General features: G+C 35.7%; 1 protein-coding gene across 1 annotated transcript in view; it reads right to left on the bottom strand.

Annotated features, from left to right (window-relative positions):
* Positions 1–20,438, bottom strand: part of FAF1 (Fas associated factor 1) — a 470,502-nt gene that overhangs the window by 271,338 nt on the left and 178,726 nt on the right. The window contains exon 7 of the mRNA XM_006147256.2: positions 4,183–4,288. Within this exon, the coding sequence (XP_006147318.1) occupies positions 4,183–4,288 (106 nt within the window). The remainder of the gene's footprint in view (positions 1–4,182; positions 4,289–20,438) is intronic.

The following is a 20,438-nucleotide window of genomic DNA, read 5'->3' as shown; positions in this document are numbered from 1 at the left end:
AAAATATATTAATACTTAGCAAGCAAGGTGGGACAATAGCGAGGAAGAAATAGATACAACACATAAACCTTGATTTAAGATTCAAATTTGCAGAATCAGAATTAGCCTTCTGATTTCACAATTATTTTGCCAAGATTAATCCTAAACACTGGTACAGTTCATGTATTTAGTTAAGTTCTTGATACTAAATCAAACTCAAATGGCTTCCCACCTAAAAATCACTGGTTTATACAACATAGTACCAGTGGTGAAATCTTTTACTACTTCTGCAAAAGATATCTGTATAGGTTGTCCATTTTCCTTTTTATTCCCATTAAGACCTAAATCATTATTAATAAGAACAGTGAGAATTCTGAGGTAAAGTGAAACGTGGGAGAAGATTTCAATAATTCCAATAGCTATTCATTGTACTTCTGGCAGGAATAGATAAGTAATACTCCATGATTCCACACTAAAAATACTTAGGTTTCTTATCATTGTTATTCCAGGTCATGTGTATATATCTTAAGTTTGTGTGACATCTACAAAGGAAAGTGAATATTTTGCCTAACAGAAGCTTTTGCATTATTAAGACAGAACAACAAAGAATCAGTTTCCAAGAAAAGTTGGCTTGATTTCAGGGACTTTATATCCTTTTCCACACCTGGGTTTAGGATTTGCAGAAAGCAAAGCAATCTTTTTTCCCCTTAATTTAACCCATCCTAAGTGTACTTGTAACCACAGATCTTTAATAGTATTAGGCAGAATTACTAGAATCTGTACAATAAACTGTTTAAAAACAAATTCCTGGTGTAGGAAATTCATTAAATAAGCATCAACTTGTTTAAATTTTCAAAGAAATTCCCCCATTTTAAAGTGTGACAAGTAGCAATAGAGGACCCAAAAAGATGGAGAAAAAGGAATAGACTGTCACAGTTACTGTCATATTGTTTGATAATTTTCACAAGATGTTTTGTCATAATGGAAAACAAAAAGTTGTTATGACTACTTGAAATTCTCTCCACTCTGGCCCTTTCATACTGTCATTGCCTTTGCAAATAGGAGGAAAATCTAAGTGGAAGGATTTATAACGAGTTTAAAACAAAAACAAAAGCAAATCCAAAAACCCTCCATAACTAACCAGCTTAAAATAAAATCTAGAGCATCCAAAGGACACAAGTCAATGAGCTGTGAGGCAGCAGACTATAGAGCCAGAATGAACAAATAACCTGTACAACTATTTATTGGTTTAAACCACTAACTTGCATGACCATATGGTGACAGAAGAGTTTCTTTGAAATTCAACTGTATTTTGTTTTTATTTTCTAATTCAGAATTTTTAAAAATTATTTTGTCTAATTATAAGTTAAAATCATAGTGGCTTTTAAAATCCTATTTCATTTAATATAAATTTCCCTTTGGTGAGAGAAATACTGCAAAAGCTTCCTTTAAAAAATGCAAGGCTTCACAAGTTATTTTTTTTTCATCTAGAACACAAAAATAATATCCTACACTAGAAAAAAAAATTTAATGCCTTCCTTTCCTGAAATGTACAGTATTTATACTGGTCAGAATTCATTCAAGGACCTATTAAAACTGAGATTCCTGAAACTAGTGATAGATTAATTTACAATTTAAGGTTCCATATTAATAGTAAAAACACTAGCATTTATCAAATGAATCTGCACAATTGTTTCAAGATTATATTTTTATCTTTGTGCAAGAAAACTGACTTTCAGTCATGCAAAAAGAAAGACTGCACGTATTTAAGTGAGTCTGTGAGTTCCATGACTCCAGATAAGAACGCCTTGTGCTCCTGAAACACTCCCAACCATCACAGGTATTCTGCAAGCTGAAGGAAAAAAATCATAGGACTAGGCCTAAAAAGGTAATTCACACCCTTTTCCTAAATTATACAGAATAAAAGAGATTATGTGCACCTGCCAACTCATAGAAAAGCAACTGATGTTAGAAATAACTGCATATATTTTTTCCTGGCAACTAACATTACAAGATATTATTTTAAGTTAATTAAAACAAAGGAAAAAGAGAAAAAAAGAAAAAAACTAAACTACTGCCAAGGAATACATAAGAATATCTATTTTTGCAAAAATATTTCTGGAAAAATTTTCAAATGGTTGTAGAAAGTGGTATGATAAAGATTTACTGTTTTCAAGTCCTTGAGGCTTAAAATATATTTGATAATCTAAATAGCAGGCCACAGAGAACAGTTTCAGCCAACTGTGGCACACAATGGCACATTTGCAGAATTTTAAATATTTCTTTTAATAATTGATGTAGTCATTTTGAATCATTCTGCATAGGATATCAAGTGTGAGCAGATTGCATTAACGCTGCTTAAACATTTCAACTTGTCAGTATGGCCAACTCGATTTCGGAAATATTTGCAGTATTTTCCCATCGAAACAGTAATAAAGGCAAAATAAATATATGCCACTACTTTATAATCACCGAACATTAATGAATATTTTATGTCTTTTTAAATCTCCCTGTTTAATTTAAAAGGGTGAAATTAAGTCTCCTCCCTGCAATATGCCAATTATCTGTAAATCAAACAATAACTTGGCCATTATGCTCCTTTTTGTTAATATAAGAGAAGCTAATTTGAAAACACTGAATAGCATTTTTAGGCTATCAGCTTAATAGTCCTTTCTGCCCTCTTGTGGAAGAAAGTTGAAACACACCCAAATTATAGAAACTGACAATTCAGGCTTTTTTCTTTTTTTTTTTTAAAGCAAAATTTTAGGTAAAAATTTTCAGGCAGAAAGAAAAGAAGGCAATCTATATTCATTCCTCATATATTTTACTATTCTTAAACTCAAAACAGTAAATAATCAACAGAATGAAATTTACCTGTTATCTTCGCTTTATTGATTAAATTGCAGTTATTTCAAAACTAAATTTATTTTGTTTAATTGTAATCACATACAGCTTAGTTTTACTATCATAAAGCTCCAGTAATAACTGAGACAGAGCCATAGCAATGCATTATTTTAAATGTAGAAACAAAATGAGTCAAGGAATTAAAATTTAGAATTTTGAAAACAGGATATCCATTATAAAGTTAAAAATGAAATGGCAATTTATACATATTTAAAGTGCCAGGAAAAAATTAAATAACTCAAACCTATGATTCAATTTCAGAGCCAGAACAAATTTTAAAGGCTTTAGTTACTTTTTAACAAACTAGTCAAGTCACCAATGGAGAAAATAAACTTAAAGCAATAAGTTATTTTCACAAAATTCAGAAGCTGAAATTTATTGAAAAATATGAAAAAAGGAAATCATCAATAGACTAGCCATTACTGGTACAATTTATATACTTCAGAAAAAATGATTAATATGAAAATAGTTTGTTCTTTCAAGATGTCATTAGTAATTACTTTAAGCAATGTAAATATCTTTAAGTAAATGTAATGTCTTTAAAAATTAGCAAATAATTACTGCCTTCATAACTTATAAGGGATAATATGACATAGTCATCATATCAATGTTTCTAAATCCAAGTCCTGTCAAGCCTTAAATAGTCCATGTCCCCGCCACCCCCCAACCCAGGGAGCTAAATTACTGGCTTTTAGGTGGGTGGGGCCAAAGACATACCAAGAAGGTACCTTGACTCTCTTGGGGGAGGTTCTCTTTTTGAAACAGTGGCCCTCCCTGGTTGGCTATGTTGAAGAAAATGTTGACACTATAAATAGATTGTTCTCAGATATTCTGAGCTAAATGATCATTTCCAACTGCATTTTACTAATAATGCTCAAGGCTAGGATGAGCTGCTTATAAAAGCCTTCTCAAATTCTTTGTAGAGATAGGCAGAGTACATAATATAAATACTATATTTGAAAGCACTCTTTCAAACAAAATATAAGCATTCTCCAAAATAAATGCTGTCAACAAATTCCAAATGAATGTTTTGAAAAATTATTATAAAACCATGAAATATATATCACATACTAACTAGTTTAAGAATTATCAAGAGCTCCCATTTACAAGATCTATCCTTCCAGGTCAAGTCATTTAGTATATCTACAGTAATCATTGATGCTCCAGTTAATTAAAATTAAGAACTCAATAATGAAACATAAAGAGAGTTTCCAACCAGAACAGATATGCCCTCTTTAACAGGGTCAACATTAGCTATAATGAGCTACCTTTATTCCTTAGCTGTGAGACATAACTCACCTCTTGAATAGTACTGCTTCCTGAGAAGTTCAGGTTGTACTCCCGCTGGACTTCTCGGTGGGTGATGATCAGCATGAAGTTTTGATTTAATGACTCCTGCAGGGCACTGAAAGGGTTGAAAGAAAAACAAGGAACTCAGAGATGAACAAGTTCTAGCTTGCTTTACAGCTAGCTGCAAAAACCCCAGGAGTACCCTAACCTCCACACAGGCATGTCCGGGCCCAATGTTATCATCTTTTCAGCTCCTAAAGGCAAGAGAGCAAGCAGAGAACAACCAAGGGGAGCTAACCTGTTAACTCCTTCTCCACCGAGGTGTTTTTAAACTTCAATTCTAAATATTTTGCATATATAACTTCAGTTTGTATGCTGCTCTCTGCATATGTATTTCCTATAAAAGAACCATTTTTTCAATTATATTAAATTCTAAATATGCTACTTAAATGTATACTTAAAGACCCAGTTCAATTCTAGATGAAATACCTATTCTAGAAGAATAAAAGTATGAAACTATTGTTAATACTCATGAAGGCCGAACAAGAAAAATTTTCAGTCAAAATTCAGAATATGTTGAAATCCATAACTGCTATACCGAAAACCCTTCAAAATAATTGTGCTTTCATGTAAAACTCAGCAATATATAGAATTCAGAAATTGGAGAACTCTGAGCAACATTTAAAAATCCTGTGCCAAAGTTCCAAAATGTTAGAAATGTGTCAGAACTATAAGGACTACATGAAGTTAGCCACATAAATTAAGAAGCCATGGTTTTATTTTTATGTCTTTATTAGGAAATACTATTTTCGTGCCTCTGGGAATTAAAAATCCATTGATACTGTGTCCAAATAATCTGCATTGCTTGCTGCAAGTGTAATTTTGGCACACCTACGTCATAAGGAAAAAAAAATTTAGGTGTATATATTTATTTCTTCCGTGAGCTTGTTTGAGAGACAAAAAGATAGCCAGTACCCCCAACAGGGTCCTGATGCTACAGTCTACCCTCAGACTTGTGCCAGCTCTGGATCACAGGCACTCACACACAGTACTCAAGGAGGTCTCGAGTCTTGAATTGGTAACCTTCTCATGTGGGACTGGCTCACAGAGCATCATGTTTTAGCACTACACCATTGTCTGGTCCCCAGGAAAATATGTTGAGTATGGCTACACGGTTCTGGCCTTCATCACTCCTTTGTCAACCAGTAACTCAGTGAGTGATAAACATACATGCAATATAAAGATTAGAATTAGGCAACTAATCTGTCTGTCCTATTGAATTCCATAGAGTTCACAGGTTGATTACAGATTAAAAATGAGAAAGTATCAGCATATTATCATAAAATATTACTGATCAAATTTTAAAAAAATCGTATCTGTTTAAAATAGTTTGTTGAGGCAAGGACCTCTGCCATTATAGCATTAGCACTTAAGCATAATATACTCTGCAGAGAAGTAATTCATGGTTTTTTTTTTAAATCTTTCTTTCATGAGAAAAATTCCATTCTTTCGTGAGAAAGACAGATAGACAAAGACCTACAGATATCCTTGCCCTACTGTGATGCCCTAGACTTTTAGCCGCTGTAATTGTGCACATCTGCAGGCATGCTTAGCTCATTCAGGTCAACCAGGATCCAGACTTGTGGACTGGCCATATGGAGAGAGTATCCTGCAACGGTGCCCTACTGCCTGTGCCACTATGGTTGGGCCTAAATAAATGATGCATTTTTGCATCATGACTTTTCTGACAACCCAATACTTACTGAATAATGAATAAACTGTACATTTCCAAGAAGTAAGAGTCTTACTCATCTTCACATCTCATAAAGCAATGTTGTCCTCTGGAAAACCACCATGGAAGTTAACATCTTTTTTTTTATTCAGTTATTTATCAACATTAATTCAATGCCTTGCATTATTTCAGATGTGAAGAAAACCAATCCAAATAAAATAGTTTATGTTAATGAGAAGTTCACAGTCCAGGGTCAGGCAGGTGGCAAGGTAGTTAAGGCACTAGACTGCCACATGGCTGACCATAGGTCAAGTCCCAGACCTGGAGGCTTGCTTTGTAACTTTCCCTTTCTCTCTCTCTCTCTGTCCAAATTTTAAAAATAATAACAAATAAAAAATTAAATAATAAATAAAAAGATAATTTTGTTAAAGCTTGCAGTTTAATAGGAATAGATAAATATATGAACAGTGTAGTATAATGAAATAGGTACAATGAAGAAATTATAAAGAAGTACAATGAAAATTGAGAAGAAAAATGCTTAAGTTCACCTCAGTGGGAGAAGAAAAAAACGGGACAGCTTCAATGGAAAAGAAATATGTTAAGCTAAAAAATCAAGGATAAATAGGATCTCAGAATTAACCACTTGGAAGAGACCAGAAATTTTGTTTTATTTGGGGAAGGTTAGTAGGGGGCACTTTTAATCCAAGAAAATAACAAGAAGAACATAACATGTTCTTTACTAAGTACATGTTTGTGACACTGCTCTATAATAGTTGCCAGGTACAGCGGTGAACAAGATAACATGGTCCCAGCTTTATGAAACTTATATTTTAGTAAAGGAGACAAATAATGATCAAATAAATGAATAAATAATTTTAGAGAATAGTGAGTGCTATGAAGAAAATAAAACAGGATTATAAAATAAATAACAGATGGGCAATGCAAAAGGAATTACTTTTAGATACATTTGGGCTATGCAATAACAGAGAAAACAGAGATCTAATGATGTGTGTCCTTGTAGTTATTGCAAAGGAAAACCATCCAAGGGTTTTAAAAAGGGAAATAATGGGGGGACCAGCAGTTAGCGTAATGGCTATGTCACTGGACTCCCACGTAGTCGACTGCGGTTCGCATCCCGGACCCGGTGGCTTAAACTCATGCTGGGCGCGTGTGTGTACATGCCCAAGATCCCGAAAGGAGAATGGAGGAGAAGGGATTGCAGCGTGGCCATCCCCCCTGGGGTGTGATTGCTTGCTTTCTATCTCTCTGTCTGGCGAGTACACGCCCTATAGCAAAAAATAAAGGAGGGGGGGGATTAGTGGGACCAGCAGATGGCTTAATGGCTACGTTGCTGGACTTCCACGTAGTCAACTGTAGATCTGGCAGCTTAAAACTCATGCCACACGCCTGTGCATGTGTGCCTAAAATCCCAAGAGAATGGAGGAAAAGGGATTGCAGCCTGGCCATCCTCAGGGGGCGAGTTCTCCATTTCTGTCTCTCTGGTGAGCACATGCACCCTGTAGCAAAAACCTCTCTCTAAAAAAAAAAAAAAAAGAAATAGTAAAATCTGATTTACATTTACATAAGATCACTCTAGCTGCCCTGACTACACGTTTTTAAGGAAAGTCTGAAGATAGAAAGGGTACACAGGACACTAGTCTAGGCAAAAAGTGATAGTAGCATAGACCACAGTAGTAGAGGTACAGATGGTGAAAAGCTGTCATGTTCAGAATGTATTTCAGGGGTAGAAGCTAGACAACATACTGACGAAATGTAAGAAAAAAACATAACCCTAAAGTTTCTGGTCTAAGCAAATAGAGTATGAAAATACATTTAAACTGAAATAAGAGCAGGATGAATGGGAAAACTGGCAGTGATACTTTAAATATGTTAAGTTTATAATGCTTATTAGACATCCAAAAGAGAAATGCCTTTGAAAATAAAAGTGAAAGGACGGGTCAGCAGGTGGTGTAACAGTTGGAGTGGCTGGATCCCTACATGGTCAACTGCATGGTTCAAGTCTCAGACCCGGAAGCTTGAAAAACACATTGGGGACACATGTGCGCCCCAAATCCCAAGAGGAGAGTGTTGGAAAAGAAATTGCAGCATGGTCATTCCACCTGGAGGGTGCTTTCTCACTTTCTCTCTCTCTTTCTCTGTAAAGGGTCAAGTAATAGAGCTCAGAGTAGAAGAGTCGACAACACAGAGACAGTATTAGACTTTGTGGCCAAAAGAGATCATCTGTGAACACAGGCTAGTTAATGAAAACGAAAGAGACCAAGATGAAGTCTTGAGGTATTGCAATTATTTAAAATCAGAGGAGTCAGTTTAAAGGAGATTGATGGTCAGTGAAATTATTTTTCAGTGAAATTATTATAATAATATTTATTATATGTAAATTCTCCTTCATATATGAATCTTATGTAATAAGTCTGATTATGTAGATCCTCCTTTATCTTTACATATGAATATATTTATATGTTTAATATTTTTGTGCCTGCCTTTATGAAATTCATTAGATATGTTTCTTGATCCTGACTGGCAGATTCATCCAATAACTTTATCAGCACTGACTGCCAGACTACTTTAGAAGAACATATTTTAGTCTAGTTCTACTGGAAGTCTAGGCAAAAAGTGATAGTAGCATAGACCACAGTAGTAGAGGTACAGATGGTGAAAAGCTGTCATGTTCAGAATGTATTTCAGGGGTAGAAGCTAGACAACATACTGACGAAATGTAAGAAAAAAACATAACCCTAAAGTTTCTGGTCTAAGCAAATAGAGTATGAAAATACATTTAAACTGAAATAAGAGCAGGATGAATGGGAAAACTGGCAGTGATACTTTAAATATGTTAAGTTTATAATGCTTATTAGACATCCAAAAGAGAAATGCCTTTGAAAATAAAAGTGAAAGGACGGGTCAGCAGGTGGTGTAACAGTTGGAGTGGCTGGATCCCTACATGGTCAACTGCATGGTTCAAGTCTCAGACCCGGAAGCTTGAAAAACACATTGGGGACACATGTGCGCCCCAAATCCCAAGAGGAGAGTGTTGGAAAAGAAATTGCAGCATGGTCATTCCACCTGGAGGGTGCTTTCTCACTTTCTCTCTCTCTTTCTCTGTAAAGGGTCAAGTAATAGAGCTCAGAGTAGAAGAGTCGACAACACAGAGACAGTATTAGACTTTGTGGCCAAAAGAGATCATCTGTGAACACAGGCTAGTTAATGAAAACGAAAGAGACCAAGATGAAGTCTTGAGGTATTGCAATTATTTAAAATCAGAGGAGTCAGTTTAAAGGAGATTGATGGTCAGTGAAATTATTTTTCAGTGAAATTATTATAATAATATTTATTATATGTAAATTCTCCTTCATATATGAATCTTATGTAATAAGTCTGATTATGTAGATCCTCCTTTATCTTTACATATGAATATATTTATATGTTTAATATTTTTGTGCCTGCCTTTATGAAATTCATTAGATATGTTTCTTGATCCTGACTGGCAGATTCATCCAATAACTTTATCAGCACTGACTGCCAGACTACTTTAGAAGAACATATTTTAGTCTAGTTCTACTGGATAGGTGTAAATTTACTCCATAAATTCTGTTTCCTCTTTAGGAAAAGGGTAATAATCCTTTCTTTATGAAACTATGAATGAATATTAAAATTTAAAAAGACAAGGCCAGCAGGTGGTATGGTGGTAAGGTGCTGGACTCACACATGGCCATCTAAGGTTCGAGTCCTGGACTTGGCGGTTTGCTTTCTCCCTTCTCTTCTCTGCAATTAAACTGAAGAACAAATAAAAATAAATACTTCTTTTTTAAAAATTTAAAAGTCAAGAAAGAATTTTTATCACATACAAGTTGTGAGATGACCTACTATAACTTCATTGAAAATTTGACACTTTTGAGAGGTACCCATACTTTAAAATCTTACAATGACAGTGAAACCTCAACAAAAGGTTCTATGTTTTTGTGGTAGTTATCGTTCATGTTTTAGTTCCATCTCCTGTCAGTGTCCACAGACCATAAAACCTATTTTTTAATCACTAAACATAAGTGTATATTGTGCCTGTGTCATCCAGACTGACAGTATTCTTCTTACAAGAACATTCGTGAGAATGGTTTGTCTGGATGAGTGAGTCGCAAGTACTGTCTTCAACCTCAGACTCTAGCCTGATTCATTCACTAATGGCATGTTTTCTCTTCAATTATACCTATAAGCAAATGTTAAGTTTTTAAAAAATAGTCTGCATTTTAACTCAAAGCAAGACATAACATTGATAGAACATAAATTCTCTATTTTTTTCCCTCCATTGATTTTTTTTTTTCCTTCTTTCAACTGGAATATTTGCATTTATCAACAAGGGTATGCTATGCCAGCTCTGGAACAGTGACAATGGGCTGCTCAAGAGAAGCTATAATAGATCCCTCCTGGTGACCACAGTTTGAATCCCCAGCCAGATCGCCTAAAACACGCCAGGCATGCACATGGGTGTCCAACATCTGACAGGCTGGAGGAGGAAGAGGATTGTGGTGAGACTGAACCCTGTGGAGGATGCCCATGTCTCTCCCTCTCATAAACATGCACTGTCTCACAAACACACACACACACACACACACAAAAAACAAGGACATGATTTGGTTTCTACAGACAGTTAAGAATCATTAAATCTATCAGCCTTTGCTCTACCCTCAGATACAGATTGAAATTAATGTTTCAAATGTAATCTAAATTGGGCAAACAGGTAGCCTGTTAGTTAAGTGTTAGATCCTACATGGCTGCTCTATGGTTCTCATCCTGGACCCCGTAACTTAAAAATCACAAGAGGAAACTGGAGAAGGAATTACGGTATCCACTTTCCCTCTGTGACTCTGTCTCTCCATGAGTGCATGTGCCCTATGGCTTAAAAAAAAAAAGTAATCGGAATCATATACATTGTCCCCAGGCTCTGGCTATTTTCAACAAAATCAAATCAAATTTAACATTCTTACGCAACTTGTAGCAAGCAAAGTGCTAGACGTTTTCACATGTTATCCTCTTGAATTCTCCTAATCAGTTTCTAATTTTAAGATGGGAGGGTAGTAGTAAGTAAAACAGGGCTCTATATAAATATAGACAGCCACTTCCCTAAAATTCTCAGTACTATAAGCATTACTACCTAAGTTCCTAGCACAGTCCTGGAAATAGTTTCAGTAGAACATCTTTACTCTGCTTTCCTTTTTGCCCACAAGTCTTGGGCTTACAATGCTCAATGCTTCCTTAACAGAATGTCCATTGATCTGAGCTTGGGGAGAGTCCATTCTAATTCAACTATGAGCATTTATGTGGAACAGAGAAGTTATCTGTAAAATATCTGCCTTCTAATGAATGTCAATGTAATTTTAATTCACTGATTTAGTTTATACATTTTTACATTTCCCTTTACTTTTTTGTTTATTCGTTTAAGGAGAAAATCACGCACAGCAACTTTTAACCCATAGGCCACAATAAATAATAAATCTGAAGCTCTAATACAGGTATTTCTATACATGTCAATATATAAAGCCACTTATTACTGGCCTCCACAGGTCGAATATTGACAAAATAGCAACAATATTAAGAAAATAAATGTAACAGTCTTTGTCTTAACTGATTTTTATTTCACATTCAGAGAGAACTTTAGCAATCTACTTATGAGAAAGCACGGACAAATGATGTAGTGATTTTCCAAGGTTAACTTAAGGGTGCATTATGGGAGTGAAACAATCAGTTATTTCACTATTAGGTCATCGGAAAAGTCATGACGTATTTTTCTGTTTTCTGATGCAAAAATGCATCATGACTTTCCCAAAGACCCAGTATGCTGTAACCACCATATAGTTATAAACCTGTCATTAATTCCCAAAGAAGAAGAAAGGCATCATGCCAACTAGCAACAGGCCATTTCATAGGCTACCATAACATTAGTCAGGGTATACTGAACTAAGAATAATAGTAATTTATGGATTTCTTCTCTAGAAATTCCTTGAATCCAGAATCCCCTCCTAAAGTCTTTAGTGGGCAGAAGATTCAACCATTACTCATCTATTAAAATATTAACAGTTTTAAGAAAAGCAGTTGCTATTATAAAGTCTAAATCCATCAAAATTAAACTAGATTAGTAAAGATACATTCATACTTGGGCTAGAGAGCCATTATTGACTGAATATTTGTGTTTTCTCAAAAATTCATATGTTGAAGTCCTAACCCCTAATGTGGCAGTATTTAGAGATGGGGTCCATTCAATTAAGTTTAGACAAGGTTATGAGAGTGGGGCCCCCATGACATGATTAGTGTCCTCATCAGAAGAGGAAGAGACCAGGGCTTTTTCTCTTTCTGCTATATAAAGACAGAGGGAAAAGATAGTCAAGCCAGGTTAAAGGCCCTCTCCAAGAATTGAATCTGCCAGCAATCTGATCTTGAATTTCCAACCTCTACAGAAATAAATGTTTAATGTTTAAGTCCCCCCATCCAATCATGGTATTTTGTTATGGTGTCCCAAGCTGACTAACATAAAGGCTTTTAAATTTATTTATTTATTTAATTTTATTTGTCATTATTACTTTTAAATTTGATCAGAGAGAGAGAGAGAGAGAAAGGGAAAGTGAGAAATCAAGCCACCAGGTCCAGACTCAAACCATGATCAATCACATGGGAGTCCAGTACGTACATTAACAACCATGTTCCCTGCCAGCCCCTATAATGGCTTTTTAAAGGCTTCTGTATTCATAGCACACAGGTACACACCTGCCATCAGTTCAGCACAGGCTTCTAAACTAGCTGCTTTTTAAACACTTGGTACATGTCCCAAGTGAAATCTTACTCATTAAAATCCATGGTAGAAAACAGTATGCTGTTGTCTAAACTCATTTAACTTATAGACACTTAAGAACTATACATTTACCACATGTAAATTACATTTCCTTTTTTAAAAAAAAAAAAAAAAAAAGTTAACCCTAAGGCCCATCTGCAGTAGTGCAGAGGTAGAACATCACCTACAATTCTGGAGCCACAAGAAAGATACAGGTTCAGTTTCCAGACTGACCTGAACATGTCATGCACCTATGATCTTAGTGGGCTGGGAAGGCTGCGGGGAGGGAACTAAGGTGAGAGCCTCTGTTGAGAGTGCTTCTCTCTCTCTCTCATGAAAGAAACTTTTTAAAAAAATTATTATTTTTCACTTTTTAAATAATTATTTATTTAATTGTATTAATTATTCTTATTTCTTAATTTAAATAGCAAGAGAGAGGGAAAGTGAGAAAGCAAGCCTCCAGGTCTGGGATTAGAACCACAACTGGTCATGTCAGAGTCCAGCGCCCTCACTACCTCGCCACCTGCTAGCCTCCCCAAAATTATTTTTTAGTAGTCAACCATTAAAAAAAATGCTTGAGGAGCAGCTGGTGGCATAGTGGCTAAGGCAGCTGGATCACACATGACAAACAGAATAGCCCAAGTCCAGGACCCAGTGACTTGAAAATCTTACCAGGCACATGAGTGTTATATAGGAGAAAGAATAGTACTATGAAGGGATTGTGGCATAAGCAATCCCCACTGGGGTGCTTTCTCACTTTCCCTCTATCTCTTTCTGTCTCTCTCCAGTGAACACACATGCTCTCTAGTAAATTTATTTTTATAAAAAGAAAAAAAAGCCTTGAATAACCTGATAGCAACCATTTTTGCAAGTAATGGAAACCTATATTTTTTAACTTCAAAAACTTTAATCAGTGAAAACGAGAACCATGGATCTGTTGTCACTGCTACATAATACTCTATATCCAGTGACATGAGTTGTCAGCAGTGAAATTATATGCTCAAATCAATGCTGTATGTGTAGTTAAGACAAAGCATTAACACCTATATACGGATCAAAACTCTCGTTTCATTCCTGTTGTGTATGTTATTTCTTTTCTTGCACTGAATATTTTAAACAAAATATCAATATAAAATAGGCTTATACGATTCATTTTCACTAGATTCAGTTTTTGAAAAACAACCAGATATTGAAGCAAGAATGGTAATTGATTTCAAAATACTGTAGTTTTTAATGATAAAAATATAAATAATGGTTTTAGAATCTGCTATTGAATGTTTTTAGTAATATTTTACCATTTATATCTTTCCAGAAAGGCCTAAGATTTTTTTTCTTCCTTTTGTCTCTTTGGGAGTATTTGTGATCTACAATGATCTTTTATCCTTTTAGATACATCAAGATTTTAAATTAAAAAGCATGACACATGGCAATTTAAATTTCCATTCTAGACTTAGAGAGTCATGCAAGCTCTTGTCAACAAAAGACCAAATTTACTATAATTATGGATTATTTACACTAAAACAAAATAAGAAATCAATATGTAAATGTAATGTTTGTTGTAGCTAATGCAGCCAGCAATGACAGATTAGGTTCAAATAGCAATCAGTTTGAAAATCTGGCACATATGTAAATGAGCTAGGGCCTTGATGTTTACACTTGATTGTATTTCATTCAGGATTTTTAAATTGTCTCAGGAACAGCATAAAAATAAAATGTTAATCTTTCAACTTATAAATATGACTCCAGTTCTCACATCATAACTGAAACTAGGTTTTGCTCCTGTCCAGCTAAACTAACATATAATTCTAATAATTCTTAGCTACAGATTACATCATTCTTAATTAACACTCTGCTACAGTTGTTAACATCCTCCAAGACACCATGTTATCATCACCACAAGTTCTGTAACAATCTTAAAACCATGTTTAACGAAGGTTGGCCTCTTACTCTGCAGCTACTTTTAATTGGTTTCTTTGCTGGCAATTAAATATGTCTAGATAAACAAACATTTGGTTTCACATAATTCCTAATAACATTTTTCATGATTTCAAAGTTCAGGCAGCTTTATGTCTATAATTACTGTTTATCAATATAGTGATATATTGGATTCAGTAAAATGTATTAACCAAAGTACATAAGATTAATCAAAATGCAGTAATTAGTGGTGATAGTGATACATTGTGATCCATTAAGTAGTACATATAGCAAAACTGTCAAAACTTAATTCCATCTATGAAGCAAAAAATATATTTACAGATACATTATTTTTTGTGAATTAGTGACCCAGTTTCTAACAATCCAATAAATCATCCATACAGAATATCTGCAGTTCTTTTTTGCAGTATGATGCTACTAGCAAACTTATCTCAGTAGTCATTGACTTATCAACAGGCAGTAAATTGTATAAGTGGGTTTGGTAAAGTATCCCAAATAGATGGATTGTGATCTCCATTGATGCTTTAATTCTGGACAAGTTTCTCCTTCATCCAGAATGTATAACTTTATAGAGAAATGCCCTTTTCTTAAAATGAACCACTTTTAAAAATTTGTTTCTGCCAGAGAGAGACAGAGAGAAGGAAAGTGAGAAATCACCCTCTGGGGAAATGAACACACTGTAATCCCTTCTCTTCCAGTCTCCTCCTGGGAATTTGAGCATGGATACACATGTGCCCAGGATGACTTTTAAGCCACCGGGCCTGGGACTCAAGTTACAGTAGGTCACATGAAAATCTAGCTCCTTAGCCACACACCGCTTGTTGGTCCCCAAAAGGAACCACTTTTAAGTGCTACTTTATTAAGAAATACTTACCAACATAGTATTTATAAATTTCACTTTCACAAAATCTAATAATAATTGTACTAGAATTAAATTTAAGTTGAGCAACAATCATAACGTACTTGAAATATTGATTATATACATTTATTCTTGAGAAATGATAAGTTACTTTACGAATGATATATCAAGGCCAGCTCCCTAGTGTAGTGGGGTTAAGGGAGCCAGATCTCACATGGCTGACCACAATTCGAATAACCCCTGTGACCTTGAAAATCACACTGGCACATGTGCATGGATGCCCAAAACCCTAACAGGATGGAGAAATGGAGGAAAAAGGGTGGCAGCGTGACCATGCCCCACTGGGTAGGGTTCTCTCTCTGTCTCTTGTCTCAGCTGAATGCAAGAGTCCTCTAGCAATTAAAAAAAAAAAAGATATAGCAAGTCATGCGTTGTTCTGATTACAACACTGGTAACTTAAAATATCTGTACAGAGCTAGCCCTGTAGTATAATGATTAAGCACTACAAGGAGGAAAACAAATCCCACGTTAATGACCAGGGTTCAAGTCCCAGCCCCTGTGACTTAAAGAACACGACAGGTACACATATGCATCCCCAGAATCCTGACAAGATGGAACACTGGTGGAAGAGGGATTGTTATGACCAGGCTCTATTAAGGGGTTCTCTCTCACACATACCCTCTGAAAAAGGAAGAAAAAAAAAAAAGGGAAAAAGGAAAAACTATTTTTACATACGAATATTCCTTCTACAAACATTCCTTGTAGAAAACCAACATTGTTTTATAAAGCATTTTCAAAGAAAAATTAAAATCAATCCATTTAAAACATTTTCTTGCATATATAAAAATTTAAAAAAAAAATTGTCACAGGCCATTTAGAGGTTTTGCTTTCTTTCACATTATTAAAACTTCACAAATAATGGTCACTGAAAAGCTACCATGAAAGGACATGGTCAAAGAAAAACCATTTCAAATGAAATTATGCCAAAATATCTGGAGATGTTATAAATTTTTAAATATTTTTTTCCTAATTTGAAAATAAAAATATTTAGCCAAAGGGGACCCCATTGGCAGATCCTCACCTAGTCCTGAAAGAGCTGTATCATTTTGTCCATCTATTTAAAGAACTTACTGAGCATCTACTATTGGCCCAAAGACACTATTCCTAGTTTACTTCACACATGAACTAGACTGAAATGATACTTTATGTTCAGGACCAATTGATACTGACCTTTTGAGTAAACTTTGAGTTATAATTAAAAACTTACATGTAGAATGCTCAAAGGTACTACAAAGAGTGACCTGGAGTTGACTCCTATGAAAACCAACACCTAGCTCATCCATTAACTGGTTCTGTGACCTGATGAAGAAAAATTACCGAACACCTCCACTGTACCAAGCCTGAGCTCATATATACTACCTTATTTCATTACACTCACCCATCCCCAAAGCCTTAGGAGGTAGAAATCATCATACCAATCATTCCGAGTGAAGACACTAAGACCTGAATAAACTACAGGTATCCCTTGTTTGATTGAGCTCCCCTTTACTGCTCTTTGCAGATATATTTTTTTAAAATTGAAGGTGTGGCAACTCTGTGTTGAACAAGTCTATCAGCATCATTTTTCCAGCAATATGTGCTCATTTCATGTCTCTGTTTCACATTTCAATTCTCACAAATATTTTAAACTTGTTCATTATTACTGCATCAGTTACGGTCATCCGTGATCAGTGATTTTTGATGTTACTATTATAATTGTTTTGGGATACCACATATTGTGTCCATATAAGAGAAAAAACTTAATTGATAAAGTTGTGCATATCTGAACTGCTCCACCAACCCGCTGTTTCTCATCTCTCTCCCTCCCTCTCCTTAGACCTTCCTAGCGAGACACAACAATACTCAAATTAGGCTTATTAACAACCCTACAATGGCCTCTAAGAGTTCGAGTAAAAGGAAAAGCCATACGTCTCTCACTTTAAAAACTAGAAATGAGGGCCAACAAATGGCATAGTGGTTACATTCCTGGACTCCTACATCGCCGATTGTGGTTCGAGTCCTGGACCTGGTGGCTTGAAAATCACACCAGGTATGTGTGTATCCAAGATCCTGGGAGGAAAATGGAAGAGAAAGGATTGCGGCATGGCTATCTCCCTGCTCCTCCCACCTCCCCGCCCCTAGGGTGATTTCTTACTTTCCTTCTCGTTGTTTCTGTCTCTGTCTCTCTCTCCCTCTCTGGCTAGCTCATGTGCCCTGAAGAAAAAAACCTCTTCAAAAAAAAAAAAAAAAAGCTAGAAATGATTAGTCTTACTGAAGAAGACATGTCAAAAGCCAAGAAAGGCTGAAAGCTAGGCCTCTAGCACCAGCTGTTAGTTAAGCTGTGACTGCAAAGGAAAAGTTCTTGAAGGAAATTTAAAGTGCTTTATGAATTTCAATAATCTACTGGTATTCAGTAAAGGAAAAAGCATAGTGCCTGGCATTTTATCTTTCCTGAGTTCCTTTCGTTTTTACGAAAACATTTTACATGGGACTTTTTCGGGGGGAAAGGAGCATCTTGGTTGTATGTTTTGACTCTTTTTACCTAAGAGAGTTGCCTGAAAATTATTAAAGTTTAACAAGAATTCATGGGAGGAGATGTATGGAACCTACTCAGTACTGAATATAATTTCTGTACAATGCTTGAAATTAATTTGAATGACTAGCAAAATAAAAACCCATTTTTTAATCTTCCTAAAAAAATTAACTGAAAGTGCTACTCCAGTGAACCCATGAATGATAAGACAAAGAAGCAGTCTCTCTGCTGATATGGAGAAAGTTTTAGCGGTCTGGACAGGATACTAAACTAGCCACAACACTTCCTTAAGCCAGAACCTAATCTAAAGTAAGACCCCAATTCTACTCAGTTCTATGAAGGCTGAGAGATGTAAGGAAGGTGCAGAAGAAAGTTTTGAAGCTAGAAGAGGTTGTTTCATGAGGTTTAAAGAAATAATTGGTCTCTATAACATAAAAGTACAAGGAGAAGCAGCAAGTACTGATGTAAAAACTGCAGCACGTTATGCAGAAGATAAAGCTAAGATGATTGATGAAGGTGGTGACGCTAAACAACATTATTTTTAATGCTGATGAAAGAACCTTACATTGCAAAAAATATGCAATCTAGGACTTTCTTTATGCACCTGCCCTTCCTTCCTTCCTTCCTTCCTTCCTTCCTTCCTTCCTTCCTTACTTCCTTCCTTCCTTTTTAAAATTTGCTATAGGGCATATGAGCTTACCAGAGAGAGACAGAGAAAGAGAGAGAAAGTGAGAAAACACCTCCCAGGGGAAGGCCACAATGCTATCCCTGCTCTTTCATTCTCCTCATGGGATTTTGGGCACACATGCACAGATGTCTGGCAAGTTTTTCAAGCTACTAGGTCCAGAACTCAAATCTGTAATAAGCGATGTGGGATTCAGGGCTGGTCTGCCATCTAGGACTTTCATGGCTAGAAAGAATCAATGCCTAGATTAAAAAGAGGCTGACTCTCGGATTAGAGGCTTATACAAATAGTAACTTTAATTTGAAACCAATGTTTATTCAACATCTAAAAATTGTAGGGCCCTTAAGAATTAGATTAAGTCTGGCCCAGCCTGTTGGTATAGTCCATAGTGTACTAGACTGTAATGTTGGAAGCCATGTGGTTGACCATGGGTTCAAATCCCTGGTTTAGCCTGAAAACACTATGGGCACATGCCTGCTCAAGATCTTAACAAGCTAGAAGTCCGAAAAAGGGAGACCACAATATGATGAGATCCTATCAAGGGTATCTCTCTCTGTCTGTCTCTGTCTCTCTCCTATGTGTACATTATCATTTAAGAAAAATAAAGAAGAATGACTGGGTCACTGGATAAGTCATGATGTGTTTTTCTATGTAAAATTGTGCCATGACTTCTCCAATGACCCAATATATTAAATCTACTCTGCCTATTCTCTACTCAGCCTATTCTCTGCCTATGAAATGACAAAGCCTAAATGATGGTACATTTGTTTATTGCTTATTTTACTGAGTATGTTAAGCCCTCTGTTGAAACCTACTGCTCAGAAAAAAAGATTTCTTGGGACCAGCAGTTAGCATAATGGCTATGTCGCCGGACTCCCACGTAGTCGACTGTGGTTTGAATCCCGGACCTGGCAGCTTAAACTTACGCCTGGCACGTGTGCATGCGTGCCCAAGATCCTGAGAGGAGAATGGAGGAGAAGGGATTGCGGTGTGGCCATCCCCCCGGGGGGTGATTTCTCGCTTTCTATCTCTCTGTCTCTCTCTGTCTGTCTGGCGAGCGCACGCACGCTATAGCAAAAACCACTCAAAAAAGAAAAAAAGATTTCTTTCAAAATATTACTGCTCATTGGCAATGCACTTGGTCACCCGAGAACTCTGAAGAAAATGTTTAAGAAGATGAATGTTATCTTCACAACATTAGTTGTGTTGTGAACACAATATCCATTCTACAGCCCAAAGATCAAAAAGTCATTTCCATGCCTATTAAAGAAATACATTTCAAAAGGCTATAGCTACCATAGATATGAATCTTTTGGTAGATCTATGCAAAGTAAATTGAAAACCTTTGGAAAGGGTTTACTACTCCAGATGCCATTAAGAATATTCATGATTCATGAAGGAGGTCAAAATATGAAGATTCACAGGCATTTAGAAGTTCATTCCAAATGTCATAGATGACTTTGAGGTGTTCAAAACTTCAACAGACCAATGTAATATAAAGAAGATTATGATGATAATAAAAAATAAAAAATTTAAAAAAATAAAAAATAAAAAATAAATAAAACTTCAACAGAGGAAGGGTGACCAGCAGTTAGCATAATGGCTATGTGGCTGGACTCCCATGGAGTCGACCACAGGGTCACG

Source organism: Tupaia chinensis, unplaced genomic scaffold, assembly GCF_000334495.1.
Source record: "Tupaia chinensis unplaced genomic scaffold, TupChi_1.0 Scaffold000207_1, whole genome shotgun sequence".
Taxonomy (NCBI): domain Eukaryota; kingdom Metazoa; phylum Chordata; class Mammalia; order Scandentia; family Tupaiidae; genus Tupaia; species Tupaia belangeri.
This window is presented reverse-complemented; position numbering and strand designations above follow the sequence as displayed.